This window comes from Zonotrichia leucophrys, chromosome 8 (genome assembly GCF_028769735.1).
Source record: "Zonotrichia leucophrys gambelii isolate GWCS_2022_RI chromosome 8, RI_Zleu_2.0, whole genome shotgun sequence".
Classification (NCBI taxonomy): Eukaryota; Metazoa; Chordata; class Aves; order Passeriformes; family Passerellidae; genus Zonotrichia; species Zonotrichia leucophrys.
The window spans coordinates 24,828,736-24,844,051 of NC_088178.1; the positions used below are offsets into that span (position 1 = coordinate 24,828,736).

General features: G+C 42.5%; 1 protein-coding gene across 11 annotated transcripts in view; it reads left to right on the plus strand.

Annotated features, from left to right (window-relative positions):
• The window catches only part of OSBPL9 (oxysterol binding protein like 9), a 58,570-nt gene that overhangs the window by 40,160 nt on the left and 3,094 nt on the right, over positions 1-15,316 (plus strand). For 7 of the 11 annotated variants that reach the window (XR_010441229.1, XM_064720056.1, XM_064720050.1 and 4 more), the window contains 11 exons: positions 739-789; positions 4,867-4,905; positions 7,812-7,905; positions 9,671-9,772; positions 10,218-10,377; positions 10,987-11,099; positions 11,371-11,489; positions 12,796-12,881; positions 13,130-13,298; positions 14,606-14,690; positions 14,954-15,064. Coding sequence is in view for 10 of the 11 variants with exons in the window: in XM_064720056.1 (XP_064576126.1) it covers positions 739-789; positions 4,867-4,905; positions 7,812-7,905; positions 9,671-9,772; positions 10,218-10,377; positions 10,987-11,099; positions 11,371-11,489; positions 12,796-12,881; positions 13,130-13,298; positions 14,606-14,690; positions 14,954-15,064 (1,129 nt within the window). In the remaining variant the exon portion in view is untranslated. The remainder of the gene's footprint in view (positions 1-738; positions 790-4,866; positions 4,906-7,811; positions 7,906-9,670; positions 9,773-10,217; positions 10,378-10,986; positions 11,100-11,370; positions 11,490-12,795; positions 12,882-13,129; positions 13,299-14,605; positions 14,691-14,953; positions 15,065-15,316) is intronic. The other 4 variants (XM_064720058.1, XM_064720051.1, XM_064720060.1 and 1 more) reach the window with 1 other exon arrangement.

Sequence of the window (15,316 nt, forward strand, 5' to 3'; positions counted from 1 at the left end):
AGAATCCAGATTAGGTTCAACATTGTGATGGCAGAGGCAGCCTGGTTCTGGTGCTGTTTTCAGGTTTCTGTCCAGCACCTTGGGATCATGGAACAGTTGAGGTTGGAAGGGGCCCCTGCAGGTCTGTACTCCAGCCCTGTGCTCAGAGCACCATCAGCTGGAACAGGGGATGAGCAACAGGAGCAGATCTAGTTTGGGTTTTGAGTAACTCCAAGGCTGGAGGCTTTACAGCTTCCCTGGACAATCTGTTCCAGTGTTTCCACATCCATAAAAAAATAAAATGTGTTTTGTTCTGTTTAAGGTGATTTTCCTGTATTTCTGTCTGTGGCCATTGCCTGTCCTGTCACTGGGCTCAGTGAGAAGAGTCTTGCCCTGGCTCCCCTGTCAGATATTGATCCCCCTTGGAAAGGTCTCCCTGAGCCTTTTCCTCTGCAGATTGAGCAAACCCAGCTCTCTGAGCCTCTGTTCCCCTGATAATTCACCTGCCTGCAGCACTCTGGGGTTTGAGCTGACCTCCATTTCACCCTGAGAGCCAACCTGGCTTTGTGCTCTGTGTGCCTCTGGGAGCCTCAGCTTGCTGCTGCTGTGCTTTTGTCTCTGAAAAAAAGGGGAAGGGAAAGTAGGAATTCAACAGAACTGAGTGTCCATTTAGCTCACACCCAATATTGTATGTAACTAATAAATACAGAATATTAAGAGATAGTAACATGTTTTTTTCTGATATTTTTCTTTTCCTAGAGCATGGTAGAATCAATAAAACACTGCATTGTGTTGCTACAGATTGCTAAAGTAAGTACACTCTAAACTATTCTGAATTTTAGTGGTACAGCATTAATCTAATTGAAACCTAAAAGTGCCTTCTGTATCATCCAGGAACAAGAAAACAATTATAAGTTGATTTCTGCTTTTATTTTAATGAAGTTTCTGAAATACTGAGTTCCACAGCAGACAATCCTGCTAATGCTCATGGTAACAGTCACGTTGGTTTGAGTTTTCTTTCAGATAAACTTTCTTTTGCAGAGTTTGCTACTAAACTAAAGAAGAACTTAGACAAATGTCAGGTTGACAGAACAGGAACTTAACAAAACTCTTCTTTCTGCTTCATTTAAGAATGTGACTAACAAATAAAAAGGGAGAAAGGTGATGGAAACAGTGAAACTGGTTTGGCAAGGTCTGTCACAGGTCTGAGTTCATCATGATGTTGGAACTTCTTGAAGTTAGAATTGTTTCATTTGAGAATGCAGTGTGGGTAATGCACTTATGCTTTTCACCTGCATGTTTCATTGGATTTTAAAATTTGGCACATTCTGGATTTACTATTTGTCAGATTCTGCCCTTACAGGTTTAACATTCTATATTTAGGATAAGGGAATTATGAACTGCTGATTTGTATCTTGTGACCAGAGTGGAGGGAGGTGATATCAAGGTATTTTCAGAATTTCAGGCTGCTCTACTCAGAACACATTCTGATTTATCCAGATATAGGTGTGGGCTCTTAGATTTTTTTTTTTTTCTGTAATTCTGGATCAACCATTTTTTGTGCCTTTGGCGTGCAAAACTTCTGTTAGTCTTCATTTTAGATGTCAGATATGTTGTACAAAATTCTGAGTGCAATGAAAGTTGAAGTATTTAGACTCTTACAGGATCCAAAGTCATTTACTGAAAGGATCAGTGCATGTTTTGTGAAATTCAATTTTCATATCTGTTACTTAATAATTTGTGAAGAAAATGCTTGTTAATTAAGAGGTTTGTACAAAACCAAAACTTTTTTACAAGCACTAGGGGTGCAACATTGAAATAGTTTTGTGCCACATGAATTTGGAGCTAGTAAGGTTTTTATTTAACATGCAGTGAGGCTACTTCAGTCCTTCACAGCAAGAAAGGCCTTTCAGTATTTAATTTGCTGTTTTTTAGTCCTGGCTGTATTTGGAGGTGTTTTAGTACAGTGAAGTCAGTGGACAATGTCATTTTTAGGGATTTGATGGAGTCAATTGTAGCTAGGTTAGATGGTAATATGCTGATTTCCTTATCTAGATGTGATTTGCTGCATTGAGGAAGCTGTTGGACAAACTGCAAGGAATTATTAGCTCATTTTTTCTTAATTACTGTATAAATGTATTTAGTAGTTCTTATTTTCACAGGGGTTTAATTCCTATGAAATTTTGCTCCTTTTCAAAACCTCTGCTATGTAATTAGCAAGTGTGAAATTGCAGAGTTATAATCTGCTTTTCAGGCTGTTGATCAGAGCTGGTAACTGGGTTATCTTTCTTGTTTCTGTTGAATATCAAATCCTGTTTCTGCTCTCTGTGAGTTCATTGGGAGTCACACAAACGTGACCACTTATGCTGATGCCAAAACATATTTTGGAGTTCTTTAGGTGGTTTGCTGATAATGGACAAAGCTGGTAGTGGCAGATGCAGCCCTTTAGGTCAGGTTCAGTCCTTCACTGCTCCAGCTGCCATGTGAGTGCAAAGGCAGGTGGAATTTGAGTCCCCCAAAGTGCTAACACCTTGCTTTTTGTTGCACTAAATCAGACCTTGAAGTGTTTCTTTCAGTCCCACTAAATATTAACCAGAGTAAATAGGTGAGCTTATCCACTAAGGAGTGGGGGTTTATTGTTTTGGTGTTTTGCTAAAGCAAATCTGAAGCTCTTTTGGAGCTGTTGAAGACAAGGTGGCTTAAAGGGGGGCTTATGCACAGCTAATTGCAAGATGCTGATCCACATATAGTGAAAAAAAAATCCCAGTACTTTAATAACCTCTTTTCTGCTTTCTCTTCCCCTTCTTTGTCTCTCAGGCAGCTGTACTTTTTAACCACAAGGGAATTCTGTCTTCCTTCACCTTTTCCATTAACTGTATTAGTATCTTGATTTCCTACTGCTGTAGAAAATTTATAGTACAGAGGGATTTGGGGTTTTTTTCCCCCAGAGTTCTGCAGGTTGTTTGTGTATGATGCAATCTCTGTGTAAAATTGTGCCTGGCTGTAGCGTTGTGCTCTCCAGTAGAAACCTTTTGAGATTCTGCAGGTTTTTTTCCCAGATCTGTAGGGCAAGTGTGGCAGACTGACAGTGCTGAAAATAAATCATCTGAACACCACCCTGCACCCCATTTTTACTTCCACAGTGCCTCTCTCATTAGCTGACAGGTTTGCCAATCTGTGTTACCACTTCCCTACATACTTAGAACTGTTTCCAACACACAGCCATTTATTATGTTGTGATTATTTGGAACATTGAGGCAAATCTGGACTTGTGTTTATTGGAGTTTTCTTTTGTTTCTTCTTTTAATGGTGTTCTGTTGTTCTGCTTCATGGATTTTTACCTGTGTTAATATTTGGACAGTTAAATTTTCATTAAACTTGCTGGTAAATAGTCTGTAATTACACCACTCATACTGAGGTGCCTCATGGCATTTCCAAAATAATGAACTAAATACCAGCTAAACAGGAATCATGGTACATTCATTGCTTATCAAAAAGAAGTCAAAATAAACAAAGTGGGAGCAAAATAATATAAAGAATAAAAAAAGGTGGAGCATTTGGCCTGTGGTGTCCCTTTGTGTGTGTGGCAGCTGAAGATGTGCAGCCCTGCTGATGTGTGTGGTGTAAAATACATTAAATGTTGTGCCAGTGATGTGGTAAAACTCACTCTTAGAAATGTGTGTTATATATGTGTTACCTTTTATAATTTAGATATTTCGTTCTGCATCCTCCCCTTCTCTTTTCCACTCCATTTCTGGCAGTCTTGCCTGCCCAGTTTTGGGGAATTTCTGCCTTCCTTACCTTAGTGATGCATTACTGAGGTGGGACAGCAAGCATCAGTGCTCATGCAGCATCTTTGGGGTTTATTTCTAAGACCTTAGAGATTATGGACACAACATGGAGGTTTTTTGTGTTGGGAAAAAATGATGTGTTTTGTAAATTTGCAACCCAGTGGAACTTTTTGTCCTTGGTGTTTTTTTTTACCATGGAAATCCAGACTTCAAAAATCTCAACTAGCAGAGGTGAAATTTGGACAGCCTATTGCCAACTGTATAAGCTAAGGAAGGATGTATTAAGTATCAAAACACAAACATGTGCCAATTTTCTTTATACTTCTTACAGCTTTTTTTTTTTTTCTTGTTCCTTTCAAATGTAACTGGAAATCCAGGGGAATACCCTGCAGACAAGTTTTGAGGTTCACACTGGATAAAGTTAGGCATTGATGTACTGACTGATGTGAACTTTGCAGCAGCAGGGAAGAGATTTGGTTTGGTGTTCAGTAAATTTACACTGGTGCTGCTCAGTGCTAAAACTGTGCTGGCTCAGATTGGCATCAATGGTCTGCTGCTCGTGCCATTCCCCTGAGGACAGATGGTTTTTACATTGCCTGCCCTTTCACTTATGCTTCTGGGCAAAAATAACCAAAACCTGAGATAGTGAATGATCTGAAAGCATTTTAAAATATAGTGAATGCCAAAAAGCAACAGTTAAAATCTTTCAGCTTAAACCTCTGCCTTTCTTGTGTGTTAATCACAGAAACTGAGAACTTCATTTTTATAGGAGCTCCAGAGCATATTCTGGGGAGCTCCTGGGTATTTGGGAAGCACCCCCATTGTAAAGCAGAGCTGCACTCTGCAGTGCAGAGAGGATATTTTTAAAATTGTCTGCACTCATGTGGACAGGCCCTCAGAAAATGCTGATCCTCAGAGGTGCAGTGCCTGGGTGTGGAATTGTGTCCCCCAAGTTTAGTTGCTGTGTCACAATGAGGAACATTTTATGGCTGAAAATGTGAACATTCCTGAGGGAAACTCGCTGTTCTCACTTAGCACAGAGCTGATAAGTCATGCAAGATTGTTATGTTGATATTTTTAACATTTTTTCCTTAAGGACCAAAATAATGAGGAGAAGCACGCAAATGGACTTATAGTAAGTTTAAATCTAATCTTTATCTCCTTTTAATTCTGCAGAACATGTGAACAGAGACCTGAATTTCCACTCACTTTGCAACATGCTTCTTCCTTTCTCTAATTTACTGCTTCCAGTGTCTTGTTAAAATTCCTGTTGAGTCCTTAGGTTGGCTAACCCTTGTCTTTAGCAGATAGAGTGGTCACTTTTGTGTGGAGTGTCTTGAGCAGCAGTGTTGTGACTGAACACTTAGATAAAAATCTGCCATGTGAACAGATGAAAGGGAAATTACTGGGATAGAAATAGTTCTGTGTTCTGTCTGAAGTGTCTTTGTGTAGGAAATAGATCTGCTCTCCGTGTGCTTCAAGTAGTTTGTCTTTTCTACAGTGCTGCTCCTTTGATGCAGAGTTGTGTAATGTCTGTCTAAGCAATGTTTCTTCTTTAATAGAACTGCTGCATTTTTAATGTAACTTCTGTCATTTTTGGTTTTGGTCACACGTGGTTTCTCTTTCTTTGTTCTTTTTTTGTCACTTGAGTACATTTCAGATACTTTTAATAGGAGATTGGTTTCAGTACAAATTCTAAAAATCCTGATGTGTTTTCATTAGAGCTGTCAGTAATTCCTAGGCCTTGGTTGTTTGTCCACTACAAACAGATTCAGCAGTTGGATTTTCTGGTGTGAACCTTGGACTGAAGATGCACATGCATATTTCAGTTTTGTGCTTATTATAAATAAATGAATTATTATGTGCCCTGCAGATGGAACATAATTCAGGTCTTAGTGTGAGGGAGCAGCTTCTGTGGTGTCCCCTGGAAAAGAGAAGGTGTGCAGGAAGGCACTTCCACAGGCACCTGCACATCTGGGCTGCAACTCAGAAATAGAGATATTGCATCTTGATATAGTCTGAATTTGATTAGCCACTGATCTCATTATCTGTGGGCTGGCCTGTACTGGGGAGGAAAAATATTTCTGTAAGAATATATTAACTGTGGGTCAGTGATTGTGAAGTCTGAAATTGTGATGCTGTGGAGATCAGTGTCACCTTGGGCTGAAGGTCAGGATTGCACTTTAAACTTAGGCAGAAATAGAATCATTGTCTGCTGCCATGGTGGGACGAGTCCTGTTTCTGTGTAATTGTTACTCAGTTGTTATTAAACTCAGAGCAGGAAACTTTCAGCTTTCAGGTCTGCCTTCAGCAGTTTCTAGCCCATGAAGGCATCCCTCAAATATCCAACATGGAACTCCAGTTCTTGTTGCAGAATGGAGAGTTGTTTAAGGATGAGGTTACAACCCTGAATACAAAACCATAGTTACTTTGTTCTTTCTTTATCATACCAGTGTTCTGTATGATGTGGAATATTAGTTTCCCTAAAAAATAAAAGAGATGTAGGTAGCAATGGCATCTTGTGTATCATAGAACCATCTTAGGTTTTAAATCTTAACTCTTAGGATGGGATCATCATTTAAATTCTGTGGGACAGGGACCTTCCTGTGCTGAATACATAATTCCACAAGGAGGTGAAGTACTGGGTAAGGGACATTGCCTCTATGCTGGAATGCAGTGGAGAAATATTACCTGTACTGGATTATTTGTATACTGAGTAGTAAAACCAATGAAACTGTAGAAAGCTAATTTATGGATGTTTTAATGGAGATTTTTTTTTTAGTGATAAGCAGAGAATAATTGTTCTGTTTTTAGTTAAAGAAATCCTGTGCTATGAAAAAAAAATAATAGAACTTTTCACTGGTTTTTAGAGTCAGACAGTGTCCTGAGCTGAAAGGGATCCCCAGGGATCACAGTGCTCCAGCTCCTGGCTCTGCACAGCACAGCCCCAGGAACCCCTCCATTGTCTGAGAGCATTGTCCAAACATCCAAATGTAGGAAAAAGTTCAGAATTTCAGGTAACTGGGAAAGAAGGCAGGAAAGGAATCTGCCTTTAGTAGGAAAATGGGAAGAAGGTTAAAATGAGCCTGTTTCCCTCAGTCTGAATGCAAATAGAAATTAATGGACTAAAGGGAGAGGAGAACATTTGTAGACACTTCTTTTAATACTGGTGTAAAAAAAAAAAAGGATAGGGATGGACATACTGACTGAAATCTGAGAAAACTGAGCAAAAACTTTGATAGTTCTGATAGATCAGGCATTTAAATTGCAAGGTGCTTGGAAAAAGGTTTTATGTGCCTTTTCCTCAACAACCAAGCAGTTCTGGTGGTTGTATGTAAACATAAATAACAAACAGTGCTTAGATGATATTTTGGGTTAAAAGGGATGGCAGTTCAGATTTCCAAGGGTCTTCATGCATAAAACCAAGGACATTGCCTGAAGTCAGTGACTTTGGGAGCACTTAATGGACTTGGTGCTTCATTTTCCAAGTGCCCACACTCAGAAGTAGGTTGAGGTGTCCTCTCCTGAGCTGCACTGAACACTGTCAGCTTGCTTTGGGAAGAATTGTGCCAACAAAGCTGCTTCATGGCTCTAAGCATGCTGATGATTCTTGTTTTGATTTATGGGTTGATCTGCAAAATGAATTTTTGAGAAAATAAAACTTTGAAAATACTGATAATCTATGCTAATTTTGGCCAGATAATTTGCATCTAACTTTCCACTCTTTGCATGCATTATTAATTAATGGACATTGGGTGGCATACCAGAAGCAAGAACCTGAAATAAGAATTCTTTATAGGACGCTTCAAATCTGCATCAAATCCAATTTATTGTGCAGTCTGTGTAAAGAATCAAAATATTCCCACCTCCAAAGTATTTCTCGTGTCCTCAGCTGTCAATTTGTGTTTTACTTCCTCTCTCAGGAATTCTCTCTCTTGCATTTGGGCATTTCTCACGCTCACAATGTTCTTGCTATCTATGCTTTATTTTGTTTTAATTGAGGGGGATAAAAAATGATGTGTTTTTCTTTTTCTTGCCTAGAGCACCATCAACCCCGTGGACGCCGTGTATCAGCCCAGCCCCTTGGAGCCATCAGGGATCAGCACCATGCCCTCCCAGGCTGTGACACTGCCAGGTAGGCTGGGGACAGCCCTTCCCAGGCTGTGACACTGCCAGGTAGGCTGGGGACAGCCCCTTAAGGTCCCAGGCTGTCACAATGCCAGGTAGGCTGGGGACAGCCACTCCCAGGCTGTGACACTGCCAGCCAGGCTGGGGACAGCCCCTCCTAGGCTGTGACACTGCCAGCCAGGATGGGGACAGCCCCTTCCCAGGGTGTGACACTGCCAGGTAGGCTGGGGACAGCCCCTTAAGGTCCCAGGCTGTGACACTGCCAGCTGGGCTAGGGACAGTCCCCTGAGGTCCCAGGCTGTCACAATGCCAGGTAGGATGGGGACAGCCCCTCCCAGGCTGTGACAATGCCAGCCAGGCTGGGGACAGCCCTCCTAGGCTGTGACACTGCCAGCAGGCTGGGGACAGCCCCTGAGTCCCTGGGTGTGACACTGCCAGGTAGGATGGGACAGCCCCTTCCCCAGCTGTGACACTGCCAGGTAGGCTGGGGACAGCCCCTTAAGGTCCCAGGCTGTGACACTGCCAGCCAGGATGGGGACAGCCCCTCCCAGGCTGTGACACTGCCAGGTAGGCTGGGGACAGCCCCTTCCCCAGCTGTGACACTGCCAGGTAGGATGGGGACAGCCCTTCCCAGGCTGTGACAATGCCAGCCCCTCCTAGGCTGTGACACTGCCAGCCAGGATGGGGACAGCCCCTTAAGGTCCCAGGCTGTGACACTGCCAGGTAGGATGGGGACAGCCCCTCCCAGGCTGTGACACTGCCAGCCAGGCTGGGGACAGCCCCTCCCAGGCTGTGACACTGCCAGCCAGGCTGGGGACAGCCCCCTGAGGTCCCAGGGTGTGACACTGCCAGGTAGGCTGGGGACAGCCCCTCCTAGGCTGTGACACTGCCAGCCAGGATGGGGACAGCCCCTTAAGGTCCCAGGCTGTGACACTGCCAGCCAGGCTGGGGACAGCCCCTTCCCCAGCTGTGACACTGCCAGGTAGGCTGGGGACAGCCCCTTAAGGTCCCAGGCTGTGACACTGCCAGGTAGGCTGGGGACAGCCCCTTCCCCAGCTGTGACACTGCCAGGTAGGATGGGGACAGCCCCCTGAGGTCCCAGGGTGTCACACTGCCAGCCAGGATGGGGACAGCCCCTCTCAGGCTGTAACACTGCCAGCTGGGCTAGGGATAGTCCCCTGAGGTCCCAGGGTGTCACAATGCCAGGTAGGATGGGGACAGCCCCTTCCCCAGCTGTGACACTGCCAGGTAGGCTGGGGACAGCCACTCCCAGGCTGTGACACTGCCAGCCAGGCTGGGGACAGCCCCCTGAGGTCCCTGGGTGTGACACTGCCAGCCAGGCTGGGACAGCCCCTCACAGGGTGTGACAGTGCCAGCCAGGCTGGGACAGCCCCTCACAGGGTGTGACAGTGCCAGCCAGGCTGGGACAGCCACCCAGAGCAGTGACTGCACACCCAGCTCAGAGGGCTGAGCAGGGGCAGGAGCACAGAGCATTCTCACCAGCCTGGTTCTGGGGATAAGCTGATGTGTTGTATTTACTCTCAGTTACTGGCTTGCATTTCTAACACTCCTTTTAAAAATGAAACTATAACTTTCAGAAAAAGCAAATGCTTTCTAGCTAAACAACTGTGAGTTTTTTTAGATGACATCTTTGATTAATAAAAAAAGGACCTAGGTATGGCTTTTGTAGAAAATAATTTGATTTTTGAGGTGAGGTGAAATAATGTGGGATCTCCTGGATTTTGGGGTTAACTTGTCCAAATCTCCCCTAGAACCTGCTCAGCTGTGCAAGTCAGAGCAGAGACCCTCCTCTTTGCCAGTGGGACCCGTGGTAGCATCGCTGGGGAACCAGACTCCAACCCCAAACAGTACAGGTACAGTTCTGGGTAACTTTTATTGAAACACAAGGAACCCTGTAATTAGTCATTAAAACAATATTATTGGCCTGCATCTTGCTTTTAATCAACACCAATTTCAATATTTTGTTAAAACCAGGAATGCTGCTCTTTCTCCCCACCATATATACACAATATGTATGAGTTTTACCAGCTTCCCTTTGTCTCCCCAGCATTGCAATCCTGCAGTAACTGGAGAAAACATGTCCCTTAAACTTTACTGGTGTTCTGTGCTCTTCATTTTCCTTGTGACTTTCCTTTTGTCAACTATTAAACTCTTTATGAACCTGCCTAATTATTGCTTTTAATTTTGTACTTCCTCTTCTGAGTGTATATCAGCCTTTATTGATTTGAACAATTCTTGTTTAAGTAGATTTCGAAAGAATTCATTTTTATTGTTTCTGTAATTTTTAATACTCCACAGGGAGTGGGCAGTCAGCACCTAGCAGCAGTCTCACCTCTCCAAGCCATGTCAACCTGTCTCCAAATACAGTCCCAGATTTTTCTTACTCCAGCAGTGAGGATGAGTTCTATGATGCTGATGAGTTCTACCAGAGCAGTTCTTCCCCAAAGCGATGCATGGAGTAAGTGGCTGGCAGTGTGCAGTGTGTGCAGTCTGTAGCTCCAAGGGCATCCTTGTCTGCTTGCAGAAATTGCTTTAAAGTGAGATTACCCCTGCCCTCAGCCACAGACAGGTAGAGGGAGGCAGTTCCTTTCTCTGCTCCTTCCCTTTCCATCAGATATGTGTTCACTCTTAACAAACCAAACTCTGGAAGCTCCCAGCTCAGAGCTGTAATCTGAGGCCATGGTGCATTTCACAAGCATTTGCTGCAGCCTTTGCTGAGGGACCAATTGTATTCTTTGAAGTTGGCACCCTTTTCTCAAAATCTCTATTTACTCTTCATTTTTTATTAATTGAAAAATTAATTTTAAGAGATGCTACACATTCCAGAGAGGGATTAGTCAGCTGTTTTCTGCCTTCATGTGTTGTCTGGGGCTGCAGGCTGTCCCATTCCTTCAGCTGCAATCCATTCTGAGCTCTCTGTGAATTAGCATGCACCATGTGTATTAATGTCTGCCACTGCACAGTTATTGATGTCTATCACTAAAATCCCTGTCTGTGAATATCAAATTACAATAATTTGGTCTGAATTACTAAATTTGAACTGTGAGAATTCATTAGTCTTCTGTAGTTCTTCAGGGTCTGCTGCAGTCCTGACTCGGAGCAGCACAGGGAGCAGCCTGAAACGTCCAGACACCACAGAGTCCCTCAATTCTTCCATGTCTAATGGCACAAATGATGCTGGTAAGTGGCCTGTGCCAGCTTTCAGTGAGGAGCTATTGATTGTTCCTCTGTGTGTAAACTGGGTCAATATATGCAGGATTTTTTTTATATGTGTGTATGTATGTATATGGCAAGATACTTTTGGGAAGTGGTTTAATTACTGTTTCTTTACTAATGGAAGATTGCTGAATCGCAGGATTTAAAACCTGTATTTTTGGACATACATGCTAATGAAATCCAGTCTGGTTTGAAGGTTTAGAGGAAAACAAAAGCCATTTCTTTGGTCTTTCAGATCTCTTTGATCCTCCCGACGATCGAGAAGATGATGGGGAAGGAGAGTCGGTGGAGGAGCACAAAAGTGTTATCATGCATCTCCTGTCACAAGTGAGATTAGGCATGGACCTCACCAAGGTAAGCTTGCTGGGGTTCCTGAGGATGGGAGGGGGAATTAAACCCAGAGTTCTGTGCAAAAAATGTTCCATAATTTAACTGCATGTTTGTTCTAAGAGCTGGTGAAGCTGTAATCTCTTTAGCATGGTGCTTTTGAGCTGGAGTTCTTACTGGAAGGGAGAGAGTAGCTGCAGAATAAGTATATCCAGATGCTAAAATCTGTTTGGGAAAATAGTTTGCTATGGAAAGTAGCTGTTTGTTCTCTTTGAACCCAATTCTTGGAGTGCTTGTGAAGCTGGCATAGGCACAATGCTGAATTGTTACTCCTGTCTTTGGCTTCCTAGAACAAAGAGCTCCAAGATCCCAAGATATGGTGGCATTCAATAAAACATAAAGTGAAAGGGGGAAGTAACCATATGGTGAAAAGCTTGGCTTAGTTGGGATCTTAATGAGGAAATAAGTTGCCTGTGTGTATTTTGAAGTGCTACACTTAGGTCTGGCAAGGAGAGGGATGGGCTCTTCATGGATGAGATTCGTGCTGGTGTGTGTCTGAAGGCTCAATGAGCAGCATTCTGAAGGTGTTGGTCTTTCCAGGCAGCTTGGATAAATTTAAACAAGTAATTCCAGAGTGGGAAAGGGCAGGAGAGATCAATCCTTATCCATGAGTTTCCTTAAGTGGATGAATTGAACTGTCCAGCCTGGAATGAACAGGAGATAATAAAAAGATAACACTTTTCTGAGGAAACAGCCAGCAGGTCACAAGCAAACAGCTCAGGGTTTCTGGCAGTTCTGAACAGGAATTGATCCAAACTGTGTCTGTTCTGGGAATTCTTGGGGTAACTGAGAATTACTGCTCTCAAATTAGGCTGCCAGGAATCTTCATGGGATGTACCTTGTCAGGAACAGTAATTGGGGGTGGATCACACTGAGCAGATCCACAATGGACCTTTGGGAGGCAGTAGGGAAGAGCTTAACCTTGATCTTGCTGAGCCATGCAGCAGGATGGGACTGCAAGGGAGTGTTTGTGACTGAGAATTGCCAGTGGTCACAGAGATGGAATGAAACCAGCAGAGAAACTGCAATTCAGAACAGCTTTTGATGTGCTCTGAGTGGGACTAGAATCCAGTGGGATGAGACTGTTCCTGCTAAACCTTAGGGTCTGGAGAAGGTGCCAACTGACCTGCATGTGTCAGAACTCATTGGTGAGCTCAGGCTCAGTCAGCTGAGAGCACACCATGCTGTGGCTGCTCCCTTTGCTGTTTACAGCTGGCTTTTGTACAGGATATTGAAACACCTTCAGCTGGATGAGTTGTTTTCCTTCACCCAGGTGGTTCTCCCAACGTTTATCCTGGAAAGGAGGTCGCTGTTGGAAATGTATGCTGACTTCTTTGCACACCCAGACTTGTTTGTCAGGTATGTGACTTTGGAACTGGAGCATTCACCGCCTCTCATGCTGCTTGTGGCCCTTGTGGGCTGCCACAGGTTGGTAGTTTTGAAGAATAGTGCTTGGATTTTGGTTGAAAAATCATTTGACTGTTCAAAAAGAGGTGAAATCAGCCAAACTTGTAGTTGTTAACCAACCAAGCACCCATAAAACTTTCCTGTAGCCAAGGTCCCTGCTTATATTTCACCCTGCCTGTCCTTTTTCTCTCTCTCTGTAGCATCAGTGACCAGAAGGATCCCAAGGAGAGGATGGTCCAGGTGGTGAAGTGGTACCTCTCAGCCTTCCATGCAGGAAGGAAGGGCTCAGTTGCTAAGAAGCCTTACAACCCCATCCTGGGGGAGATCTTCCGCTGCCACTGGGTGTTGCCTGGCACTGAGGATGACATGGTGAGTTTCCTGTGGTGTTTTATTGGAGCCCACCATGCAGAGATGCCACCCAAAGCTTTGTTAAGTCACCGACTGAAATGGATTTTGCTGTGCTTAAGTAGCAAATCAACAAACTGTAGCAATTTCTTAACCAATTCTCCCCATCCTTCCTTGTTTTCTTTTGACAGAAGTATAAATCTTGCATAACGAATTTTACTGTTTTTTAAAGAATGACTTGATGTGTTGAAAGTGTCCTTTTTCCCTGAACTGTTTCATAGCACGAATTATGAATTTGTTTCTTCTCAAAGTTCTGATTTTTTTGCTTTTATTTTTTGAACCAGTGCAACCCAGAGGGCTTTTTTTTGTTGTTGTTTTTCTTTTTTGGCCCCTCATTTGGGCCTCTTGCCTGAGGAAGTTGCCAGTGGTGGTGTGGGAGTGCTGCTGTGAGGTGCTTCATGTGTGTAACACATCCAAGTCACTGTGATTATTTGGGTATAAGCCATGCATTTTTCCCATTTCCTTCCCACTGATCTGTTTGCTGAAATCTTGTTTCTGAGGTGAACGTTTGCACTCCAGTTTGCTGGCATAAAGGCAGTGTTGTATTTGGGCTTCCACTGCTTCCAACCATGAATTAATTAACTACACTTCACATTCTTTGCCACAGGAAATAAATATTAGTTTATGGTTTTGTGGTACATGGAATCTGATCATTATTAATGTGCAGATCAGACTTTTTCAGAAGCAAAAGCAAAAACTGTTTCTGCCGCTTATAATATTATTTATATAAATATTATATATTATTATAATATTATATTATATATAATATTATATTAATATATTAATATTATATATTAATTTTAGATATTATTATATAAATAGTATATATATTATTATAATATTATATAATATATGATATTATTATTAATATATAATAATTATATAATTAATATAATATATAATTAATATAATATGATTGATAATATATAATAATATGTATTATAATAATAATATATATTATTATATAATATATGTATTATATATTATATAAATCATATAATAATAATATATATTATTATATAATATTATATTATATAATATTATTTATTTTGTAACTGGGTTTCTACATGAGTCTTTCAGTTTGACTGTTTTTTGTGGGGACAGTTAAAACAAAGACTTAAAACTGAGAGAGTGGATCCTTTAGCAAGGATCCTAGTTCCAGGGGAAGGAGTCCTGCAGTCCATTTTAGAAGCCTTTAGAGATGGAGGCAGCTTCTCAGGGAAGCCTGCAGTGCTGTCAGGTGAGTGATGGGATCTCTGCCCTGCCCACAGGAGCCCGTCTCTGAAGGACCAGTGCCCTGGGTCAGCAAAAGCAACGTCACCTTCGTGGCAGAGCAGGTCTCTCACCACCCTCCAAGTAAGTTCTGACAACACCTTGGCCTCGAGAGGGGGGACAGTAAAATCAGCTCTGGGCTTAAATCCTGGATTTATGCTTTCTCTCCAGATTTAAAAGCTGAATATTTATAAAGGCTGAAAAATCATAAACTGCTTTTGTGAGAAATTGCAAACTCTGTTACACATTAAGTGTGAGGCACCTGGGGTATTTCCCAGTGGATGAATTTGGGAACAAAGGTATCAATGTCTTGTGCTGCTGTTTTTAATACCTGCCTCTCTCTTCAGTTTCAGCATTTTATGCAGAGTGTTTTAGCAAGAGGATACAGTTCAATGCTCACATATGGACCAAGTCCAAATTCCTAGGAATGTCTATTGGGGTTCATAACATAGGGCAAGGTATGTGTGTGCAAACTGAACAGCAGAGGAGAAATTCAATTCTGCAACTAGGATTTTTCATAGAATAATTAATGTAAATTATTCTAAGTCATGGTACTAAATGTAAGCAGTGGTTGAATTTATGTAACTGGAGCTTATGTATCTGAGTTAGAGATTTCCTTCCACACTTTGTGTGCTGACAACACCTAGGGCCCAGTTTTTCCCAAAAATGCTGCCATCCCTGCCTCCTCCAGAAGCTGGGCATTCTCAGCA